Raw genomic sequence first — 11,381 nt, 5'->3', positions numbered from 1 at the left:
AGATTCACTTTTTATTACGGCATGAAAATACAAAGTAAATAAATAAAACACATGTAGCATTTTTACTTTAACTACAGTTCATAAAGCAACGAGAAGATCTAAAGGTGTTCAAACGTGTGATTAACACAGCAACACAATAAATTTAGTGAAATGTACAATATTTTATTCAGAATGAGTAAGCCACAAAGGACTTCCTTCTATAAATTTGAAACCTGTGACCCTGTATTCCACCATTAACATGCACAGTTCTATATTTAGGTCTGTACTTACATCTGGATGTGGGTCATTTCTTATGTGCTGAGATAAGAAATGACCCACTGAGAGGCTATAAAGCCCCGCTGCCATCCAAGAGTCAATCAATGAGAAGCTCCATAATGGTTCATTTACTACACCCTAAAAAATTATTCAGGGGCTTAGTAAATATCATTATAATTCTAAGTTAGATGGCCTTGATTAAATCTTTGAAAATCACAAAAGTGTTATCTTGAGTTGAAAATACTGAAAAGAATGCTTAAATTTTCAACACCAGTTTTTGAGTTGAACTGAGCTCTTTTGTTCAAGTTTATTTAAAAGAAAAAAATCTGTATTTGAAACACAGGGTGCATTATGTAAATCTACTCAATATATCTCATAGAAAGTACTCAAAATAACTGAGACACTGGTATTCATTCTTATCATTGTCTTGAACTTTAATTATTAATGGTTCAAAATCAATATAATTTTGTCCCCCAGTACTAACTTAAAACTTTGAGTAAGACTAATGACCTTTGGCATGTACCGCGCGCGAGGAGCATGGCCTCATGGGAGATTTTCTGCACGTTGAACGAGACAGACACATATCCACTGCAGACTTGGTAACGTTTTCAGGTAAGTGACCAATTCTTACATTAGCTGTCTTTATCCACACCGTTCTTTTATAACATGTTCTGAAGAAAACGTTTGTCATGGTGGCTCACTTTTCGCAGCGTGTTTGTGCACGTTAATTTAAGTTTTCAACCCGTCTTCCAGTCAAGGCGGCGGGAAACCGCGCCCTTTTATCCTTTTACGTTCTGAGTCGCTATCTGCGTTCCAGGTAATTTGACCGGAATGTCCCGGTACCAGCGACCTGACCGTTTAATCGGGGGCATTTTAGGAACCACGTGAAAGCAGGTGTGCTCAGACATGTCTATAATAATGGCCCTGTTGAGTCGCGGTGCGGGAGCTGCGGTAGTCACGCGGCCTGACTCACTCTGTCAGGTTGTTCAGGAGGAGATGAACAGATGTCATCAATGGCTTTGGTAACTAAGACCTGCCCGCGGAACAGTTCATAGCAGCAACCATGCTGCTTAGCTTTCTTGTTCTATGTGGGGTCTTTCCCGAACAGGGCCAGTTTTTGAGAGAACGCTGAGAGGACCGCCCGGGTCAGCAGATTACCTCATCCAGGGCCGGTCCAAAGTACTATGGGGCCTTAAGTAAATTTAGACTCGGGCCCCTACTTCCTTTCAGATCCCAGAAAATAATAATAAAAAAAGCTTTGGTCCTTTGGGTCAAGCCAAAAGTACCATTATTTCCAGTATAGTTACTCCCAATTTACATAAATAAATGTTTATTTCAATCCAAGCTAAAATTTCTAATAAGAGATTGATGTTATGGCAGATTACTCAGTGACATGTTTTGTAATGACAAAGTTTTGATTTGTATTTTTTCAGCACCATCTTCACCACCAGGAGAAAAAAATCTGCATCAACTACAAAGTAAAGCAGGTAATTTTACTCAGAGGACTTGATGTGTTAAATTTTGGAATGATATGATATTGTTTTATACAAGCTGAGTAGTGATGGTGATACCACCTAAATATTTATACTGGTTTTGTGGTGGGTTATTTTAGTCATACAAATGCCAAATCTAAATTTTGAGAATTTTTCAGTTCGGTAAATATATTAATGAGTAGGGCTGTTCGATATAACGATATATATCGGATGACGATATAAAAACGTCTATCGTTTCATTTTATGCTATCGTTTGTTTCGTGGTGTCGCAAAATAAACTGTTTACGGCAATATTTTTTCATCATTTTGATGGTCACTGTAGTGGCTATATTAATTTCTTAAAGTTCTCTCTTTCTCTTATATTTAATATAACCACACTACGGATGGACAAGCGCTTGTTTTTATGCTTTGTCGTTAGCAACAACGACGGTAAAACCACGGCGTGTCCGCTTGTTTATTTTCCACATAAACCTTTCACAATAAAGCTCAAGATCCTGTTGAGGCTTTTCAAAATAAAATGAGTCACGTGAAAGATGCAGAGTATTAACGGATGAGAAGCAAAAAAAGAGCCGTCAGGTGCTAAAAAATAAACCTTAGACTCAAACGTTAGAACAGGCTTTTCTCTGCAGCACGTTGTGTAATAAATACTCACAAAGAAAACGGCGGCCGTTACAACCTATGTCTAAAAATGTGTAGTTTCATGCATCAGTTAAAACACTCGACTCCAGGTACACGACGCCCAGCTGGAAACACTTCACGCAAGTCGAGCTGCCCGAGATTCACAGAATTTACAGAAAATGTTACATTTTTGTGATTTATATCGTTATCGGACGATAGATGTCTTAATATCGGGATATGAGATTTTGGTCATATCGCACAGCCCTATTAATGAGTTCATGGTCTGTCATCTAGTGTCACCATGCTATCTTTTTATTTATACAGCATGGTGATGTGATTCAGATTATTTCAATGTGGTTAAGTATTGTACTTTGTTCCATGTTGACTTATTTGTAAGTTGTATCCTCCACCTGAATTGGTAGTGAGTATTGGTTATTCAATCAGTTAATCATACAAAAACTGTGTAAATATGGTTATACACCATTCTGTCATCTTCATACTGTGAGACATATTTTCTCACAATTTTTTAGGTCACAGGTGATGAGATGGCAGTGTAAACTCTGCAAACATGAGGAGTCATCAAAAGTGTCAATACTCAAACATTATCGAGTGAAACATGGTACATTTGGTCATGGCTATTCCATACCCTGTCTTCATTTGAATTGTCCTTGCTCTTTTAAGACATGGGGTGCCTTACGCTCACACTTGTCTAGGTCTCACAGTTCGCATGAAACGGAAGAGTGTGAGGTCCTTCCAACTATTAGATGTAAAATCTGTGACTCTTTTTACCCAAACACAAAAGACTATTTTCAACATATAAATTCCCATTTGAAAAGCCATGAAACCATAGAGTGTGTTTTTGATGGTTGTGAGTTTAAGACAAACATTTGTGGGACTTATGCGACTCACAGAAGTCGAAAGCACAGATTTTGTTCATGGAAGCACTTTAAAACTAACTTGATTTCAAAGCAAACTGTCAGTACATCTAATGAAATCTTCTTACCAGCACTGGAATTAGAAGATCACGAGGACTTGGATGTCACCATTGAACTTGGTTGTGAAAGGGAAACAACAAATGAAATTTTGAAAAATATTGGTGTGCTCTTGTTAAAACTGGAAAGCATCTATAATGTTTCTGGTAAATGTGTGGATGACTTGGTGGAACAGCTCAATTATATCTGCACATTATCACTTCAGTATATTCCAAAGTCAATAAGTGATATTCTTATTAAGAATAACTGTAATATTGATCAGTCTTTTGTCAGTGAATTGGCTGAAAAAATATGTCACTGTAGTCCTTTATGTGCAGCCCTTAGTCCTGATGGTCCCTTTGCCTCAAGATATAAGAGACAGAAATATTTCAAGGAAAACTTCTGTGTTATTGAACCAGTAGAATACTGTTTGGATCCAGAAAAGAATTCCACTTTTCAGTATGTGCCTATTCTTCAGTCCTTGCAGCTGTTACTGAGTAAAGAAGATGTTAACAGTATATTAACTAGACATTTGAACACTTCACAGTTATCCTCTTTCCATGATGGACAATATTTCAAGCAAAACCAACTTTGTGCTATTGAGGACTTAAGTATTTCCCTTGTTCTCTATGTGGATGACTTTGAAATTTGTAATCCACTTGGGACTTCAAGAAAAAAACACAAAGTCACAGCTGTGTACTGGGTACTTGCTGATATACCAACTGAACTGAGATCACAGCTAACATCAATTCAATTGGCTCTTCTGTGTAAGGCAAGTGATGTTAAAACTTTTAGCTATGAAACTGTTCTCGAGCCACTTTTAAAGGATCTCATAACATTAGAGAGAGACGGGATTTTTTGTTCACAGCTTGGTAGATATATCAGGGGCACTGTTTTTTGTGTTTGTGCTGACAATCTTGGCGCTCATTCTCTTAGTGGACTCGTGGAAAGCTTTTCTGGACATTACATCTGTAGATTTTGCCTTGGAGACCATTCAGACTTTCAGCAAAAAGAAGTTCGTTCAGGAGCTTTTCCACCAAGAACAAAAGAGAACTACGATCTACATGTCCAAACCATAAAGGAAAATCCCTCCTCGGTTCATTTTTGTGGTGTGAAGAAAGGTTGTCCATTAACAGGGAAATTAAAATATTTCCATTTTGTCACAGGGTATCCTCCAGATCTTTTGCACGACCTTTTTGAAGGCATAATTCCACTAGAATTAGCATTATGCCTTCATGTGTTTATCCGTAAACATTACTTTTCCTTAACTGAACTCAATAACTTCATAACAGAATTTCCTTACAAATGGACCGATAAAACAGATCGCCCCCAAATCATCCCCCTAAATTTTTCCACTCGCAAGAGCATTGGTGGCAACGCACATGAAAATTGGACGTTATTGAGACTATTACCTTTTATTATTGGGGAAAAGATTCCCAAAAATGATGAAGCATGGCAAGTTCTTATGACTCTAAAAGATATAACTGAACTTGTTGTGTCCCCTATTCACAGAGAGGAAAGTATTTGCTACTTGGACACACTTATATCTGAACATCGCAACAGGCTATTGGAGGTTTTCCCAGAGCAAAAACTAACTCCAAAACACCATTTTTTGGAGCATTATCCTGACTTGATCAGAGGATTTGGTCCATTAGTATGCCTCTGGACTATGCGCTTTGAGGCTAAACATAGTTTCTTTAAGAAGGTTGTTAAACACACAAACAGCTTCAGAAATGTACTATTGTCACTTGCCTCAAAGCACCAGATGATGATGGCATACTATTCAGATGGTGATGCATTGAAGCCATCAGTGTGTGTCACTAAAGTATCATCTCTTCCATTGGAACTGCTTGATGTAGAAATACAGCAGTGTCTCAAGGAACTTTATCCAACACAAGCCTATGTGAATTTGACCAACTCTCTGACTCATCATGGAACTAAATATGCCTCAGGAATGGTTTTGCCTCATGGATCTACTTGTGGCTTACCTGACTTTGTGGAGATTTTACAGATTGTTGTCTTAAGCAATGAATTTCTTTTCATTGTGAAGTTGCTCAACAGCTGGTATGATGAACATTTTAGGGCATTTATTCTGGATCCTTCTGGGAAAATGACCTTAATACATCCCAGAGTACTTGGTGACACTTACCCCTTAACACCATATCGTGTTGAAGGCAAGCAAATGGTGTCACTAAAACGTCACATTGTTTGTTAGTGTAAGGGGAAAGACTCAGATACCCCCTTTCTTTTTCTTTTTTCTTGTTGTTTTTATTCTGCAGATGGACTCAGTTGCCTTGAAAGTAATTTTTGGACAACAGAGTGAGAAGCTTGTGCTCTCTTCAGGAATACCCAGGACTGTTGAGGAGTTGCACGAGACAGTGAGAGAGACATTTGGGCTAGTTGAGGATTTCACATTGCACTATTATGATGACTCATTTGGAGATTTCTTTACACTTCATTCTCCCAACCAAATCAAAGATAGGGGTACAGTCAAAGCTGTGGTCATTCCATCAGTAGTGCTTACGTTGATTCCTCAGTGTGAAAATCCCTCAGATGTAAGTTCACTGAATGAAAGTTCAAGCTCTTCAACCTATAAAACCACAGAGGACCAAACAGATGGATCATCTCTGTCTTCAGACAACACTGTCATACTCTCCCCTCTTCAAAGTCCTCTGAAGACTGCATGGCCAGATGAAATTGTCATTCCACTTTTCTCTGTGGCAACAGAGACTGTACTGAAAAATGCCAATGAAGTCTTTGTTCAAAATGGCACTGTGCTGAACAATACTTTAGTCAAGTCAGATATAATGGAAAAATTAGCTGATTATATGTACAGCTACACAGCCTACCCTACTGGCCTTCAGATTGGAGAAGTGGCAGAGGCTCTGGTCAAAAAGCACCCATGTCTGACAGAGCCAGGCAGTCGTAATGGATGGATGGGATGGATGTATAGTCTTAAATACAAGATGGGAAATTACAGGTCAAAGTTACGAAGTCTTGGAGTTCCAGAGGTTACTTGCAACTCACTGAAGAACAAGCACCCTGATGACAAGGCTCCAGCGAAGAACATAAAGAAGGCGCGAAAAGGAGAAGTGCTGTTTCTGCCACACTATCCAGGACAAGATGGTAAAGAACAGCAAGAGCTGGAGCGACAACGACTGATTGATGAGTGTAAGAAGAAAAACAGCACAGCCATCAAGGATTTAATGTGCAAAACCTTTGCACATAGAAGACATGATATTATCAGCCAACAGCTGAGTGTCAGCGACATCAAGGACAGATGGCCGGCATTGTTTGACGTCTCCCAAGTAAGTGAACATTTAAAGGGATATCCACTTGTAAATAAAATTTGGTCTGTTAGATCCCCCATCATAAGATAAGTGAGGAAAAACATGTTGCTACCATCCTAGTGATTTTGATGATGTTGCAGCAGCCAGGTTGCTTTAATTTGTCATAAGACTCTAGAATCGCTAGGAATTTGAATCAAAATGAGGAATCTGAATCAAAACCAGAATGGTTCTAATCGAAACCATTCCCAAGCCTAGGGAACAATAAATGCTAGTAATTTCCATTCACTTAACTTGTTTTAGGCTAAGCTAATGTAACCTGACTGAAGAATGACTGGGCTGATTGCAAAGTGCTTTTGTCTCACTTATCTAACTCTGGAGCACATAACGACAGACTAGATTTTACTGAAGAGTAAAGAGTGAAGAGTAATTTAATATTTTTATGAAACGTTGGTTACGTATTGTAACCCCAGATTCTATGAGTATAGGCGCAGCCCTTTAAGTGGGTATTCCCCTTTTGCACGCAGCACGCAGCACTGAAGTCCACGCTCACCTGCTGTGTGGGCCTCACCCTGGTCTAGTATAAGTTACGGTGAGACCAGGAAATCGGCTCTACCGTTTTTCTTCAGCCAGCCAGAAGCTGTCCAGCGAGACCATCCGTCTGTGTCCATCCTGCCAGACCGGCTACATCATGTCGTATGACCGACATGCCGTCTGCGTGGGCTGCCTCGGTCCTCACCATGCGGACCTCACCCGCACACCTTAATCCTATTGCCGCTCCTGTTAGCTCCTCCCGCCAGAGGAAAAGCAGCGGAGGTCAGCCTTTTTCAAGGCCACTCCCAGTTGTTGGTGCGCTGCTCCTGGATCTGCCTGGCATCATCCAGGAGGCAACTGGTGAGAAGGGACTTCCCGTCCCTCAGCCTGCTCCACCCCCATCGGATGATCTGACGGGAAGGTATGGCTCCGCTCACTCTCGTTGCCTAGATCCCATCTGGCCTCAGTTCCCGGCGGTGATGACCTAGTGCTGAGGCAGCAGCAGAGCCAGCGAAGATTAGAGCGCCGGTCTCTACCTAGGGCTTCACAGACCGGAGTTTTCCGCCTGTTCCCCCTCTAGAGCCTCGCCTCGCTTCAGTTTTTGGCACCAAAATGACCAAGGTCGTTGGACAGCGACCGGCCCATCCCGCCAAACTTGACCAGCTGATAGCAAGGTTCACTGATCGCGCACATCAATGCACTGTTCAGTCAGCTGCAGTGACTAACAACACTGCCTTGCTAGCATTTGTTATCTCCAGGAAGGTGGAGGAAGCAGAGCTGCCAGAGGAGCTGAAAGGCTTTCTCTGTAAAGCCGCTGACGCCATTCTGAATATGTGCGCCACTTCAGCGGTGTGTTCCTCTCGCATCGCTGCCTGGCAGACGATGGTTCAGAGGGCAACCTGGCTCCGCCTCTTCCCTCCAAGATTATACAATCTCACAGGGAAATGGTGCAAGCAATTCATAACATAAAATTTAGAAGCTTAGTGGAAGATAATACTTTATGTTAAGGCTTTAGTCTGCATACTGAACAACTCCACTTATATGGATTTATGTCTGGATGAGTAAATTAATTTTTTGCATGTTAGAAAATAAGGTCCAGGTTGCAAAAAATGGTAGTTCCACTTACAGATTTTTTTTGATTGAATCAGAATTTTGGCCTTTGGATTTTTTGTCCTTGGTCTTTTGTCCTCTCCCATCCAGGTCAGTGCAGAGTTTCATAGGATCACGACCCTAAACCTTGAACCAAAGTTCATGGCATCGTTGGACTTGTATTCATCCAAACTCCTGTCCTTGTTTCAAGCCAAGAAAGGTGCTGCTGGACAACGCCACAGGGCACAGTTAAACCTTCTGCTTCAGGTAAGGGAGGGTGGGTGTGAAAACAGGTCAGCAACAGAAAAAAAATAGTTATGTTTAAGCTAGAAATGGTAAGTCATGTTTTAAATGTGCAAATTTTGCCTCAGTTGAGACTTCCTGTTTTACAGAGTGGAAATTCCATCGAGAAAAAACGAGAAGTCATCATCAGATGTCTCATTGACCATCTGGGAGAGGATCCAAGTGCCTTAATCAAAACCTTTGAGGTTGGTGCAATAAATCTGTTTTAGGAATATTAGTAGTTTATTTTAGCTTGTGAGATCATAGAAAAGTTTTAAGATACTGTTCTAAAGAAAAAAAAACCCACTTCAAAGCATACAAAAGAATAGCATTTGCTCAAAGAGTTTGGAGCACAGTGTCCACATATTATGAGTACAAATGAAACTTTTTGTTTCAATGTTTGGAAATATGTGAGCTTAAAACAGTTGTTTCTCTTTTTAAAGGGCGGTGCTGATGCTGTCTTTGTTGAAGAGGCTTTGGCTGAGGAGGTGATGAAGATTTACCTGCTGCAGAATCAAGACAGGTCAGGCGAACCTACTGATGTGGGTATTGTTATTGAAGGCGTTACTGTTCTGGGCAAACTTGGGAATCTGAGCAAAGCCTGTTGCTATCTTTTGGGACTGTGCTATGCTCTGGATCTGAAATACCCCAAGAATCTCAAATGCACATTTGAAGCATTTCAAAAAGTGTTCATGGAGCTGGATCCAGGAAACCTTTCTGTCAAGGTTCAAAGACTGAAAAATGACCTCTGTTCATTGTAGACAAAATTCCACAGGACTGTTCTTAGTGTTAGACTTGTTAAGTGACATGTAATGCTCATCAAAAGGTTCAGTTGCGGCATTACATTGTGCTGACATTCCTGTTCATAAATAATGTTTTTACCATAAACTGTGTTTTTGTATTAACTTTCCAGATTCACATTAAGGTGTAAATGGGAGAGTATCTTCTGTATGGTTTTTTTTTTTTAGCGCAATCCTTTTTGAAACCTTTTTATTTAAATTATGGAAGTTTTTTGGTCACTCTTTAGTTATAATCTTCCCAATTTTTTGGAATCAAAATAAGATGTTCAAAAACTATGTCACAGTGCAAATGTTTTTTTTTTCAGGATTTAAATTTTTTTGGGATCTTAATTTTATTTTTGTCATTTGACCTTTTCTGAAAAGGTAAAGCACTGCGTTCACTTGAGCCACTTTTATTCTTTGTATGGCAGGTACATTTTTCTTGTTGTTAGCATCAATAGGCCAGTTTTACAGAGTTTTATCAAGCATGCCAATTTGGATGCAATTTTATTATATAAGGCTGTTGTGACTGAAATTTTATCCAAGTTTTATCTACTGAATGTAGAACAGATTTCAGCTCACTGTGTTCAGAGAAGGAATCTGCTAAATGTGTGATTCACAAAAAAGCTGGTTAAAATAAATCATTGTGAACAATGTTGAACTGACGTGGTTCTTTTTTCCTGTGTGTGTGTATATGTGTGTGTATTTGTGTGTATATATATATGTATGTGTATGTATGTATATATATATATATATATATATATATATATATATATATATATATATATATAATAAACACTTAATTATAATTAACGTTTTAGCTTAAGTTAACTTAAAAATATTAAGTAAATTGAACCATTATTTAAAAATAAATAATTGTAATGGTGTATGTTAAATGTACCAAGCATTTCAGCATTTCCCAATTAATATTTTATGTATTTTGAACTTTTGGTTACTGTTGTTTTAACTTACATTTTCAATTGTATTTACTCAATTTCCTATGTTGCTGTAACATCTTTAATTGTTCATAACAACTTATTCCATTTTAGTTGGATTTACTCAATTAATAAGGTGTATTTAAGAGATGTGATTGTTTTTGCATTTACTCATTATTTTTGAGTGTAAAAGTGTTGCACCAAAATATTTAAGTAATTATCAGTTTTATTTCTTAGAGTGTAGAAGATGATGGGAGAGCCTCATCGCTCACAATGTTTGTCTGAGCCACCAAAGTAACATTATCATCTGTTACCTGAGACCGCTGTGCCTGTGTGCGGTAAATGTGATCCAGGTGTATTGCATGAGAGAGGACAAACGCTCAGATAATCTTCTCAATCTCCTAATGATGAACAAGGTAACAGGGACTTCCAGGTGTCTTTTTTGGAAATCAGTCTGCAAACTACAGTGGATAGATTGATGCTATGTGGCATTTACAGGGAATGAGCACTGCTGAGTTAAGATCTTTGCCTTTAATACATTATAAAGGATGTAAATCACCAAGGTTCTTTTTTTAATCACATTTTAAATCAGCATTTCAGAAAGCAAATTGCTTTAGAGTTGGAGATTTTGGAGTCTCATATCTGAATAATCCATCACTTGACATCTCATGAACCGGTGAGAGTTATCCAGCTGCTCCGTGGCACAATAAAGTGAGCAGTAAGTGTCTAGTGCAGTGAGCTCTCACTGAAATCACCAGACAAAGGCAAATAGAGCTGTTTGGACTCTGAACAAACATGCTTTTTTTTCCCCAGCTGAATCACAAGTACCTGGGCTGAAAATTAAGACGAAAATGAGCCTGTGGCAATTATGCACGGCCGTCTGGAGGAAAGGAGAGCGAACGTCTGACACCGAGGCTGTGTTTAGGCTGCTGTGCATGATGTGCAGCTTAATTCATTACAAGGAGACAGAGAGCTCCTTCGCATGCACGCAGCACGTCTTTTGTCTCCACAGCCTATCAAATCAAATTAGTCCTTCAGAAGAGCTTGGGCGGGGAATCTCTCCTGTCATGAGGTTCTCGTGCACAGAGAGGAAGAGAGAGACAGAGAGGGGGAAAAAATAAGTAAGTGCAAGAAGCCT

The 11,381-nt window shown here is 39.3% G+C and overlaps 1 protein-coding gene across 1 annotated transcript; it reads left to right on the top strand.

Moving 5' to 3' along the window:
* The first annotated feature begins 1,267 nt into the window (after nt 1-1,267).
* On the top strand, nt 1,268-9,969 carry LOC109194573 (uncharacterized). Its single transcript, XM_025900771.1, has 5 exons — nt 1,268-1,277; nt 1,689-1,742; nt 8,359-8,514; nt 8,640-8,735; nt 8,973-9,969. The coding sequence occupies exons 1-5, from the start codon at nt 1,269-1,271 to the stop codon at nt 9,288-9,290; spliced, it is 633 nt and encodes a 210-aa protein (XP_025756556.1). The 5' UTR covers nt 1,268; the 3' UTR covers nt 9,291-9,969.
* The last annotated feature ends 1,412 nt before the right edge of the window (nt 9,970-11,381 follow it).

The sequence above is a fragment of the Oreochromis niloticus genome, linkage group LG3 (genome assembly GCF_001858045.2).
Source record: "Oreochromis niloticus isolate F11D_XX linkage group LG3, O_niloticus_UMD_NMBU, whole genome shotgun sequence".
NCBI lineage: Eukaryota > Metazoa > Chordata > Actinopteri > Cichliformes > Cichlidae > Oreochromis > Oreochromis niloticus.
Note: the sequence above shows the minus strand (reverse complement) of the source record. Positions and strands in the feature narration are given on the sequence as shown.

Excerpts from the sequence above, each read along its gene's own strand:
- LOC109194573 (XM_025900771.1), top strand. Across the intron at positions 8,515-8,639 it reads AGTTAAACCTTCTGCTTCAG|AGTGGAAATTCCATCGAGAA; the intron begins GTAAGGGAGGGT and ends CCTGTTTTACAG. Across the intron at positions 8,736-8,972 it reads CCTTAATCAAAACCTTTGAG|GGCGGTGCTGATGCTGTCTT; the intron begins GTTGGTGCAATA and ends CTCTTTTTAAAG.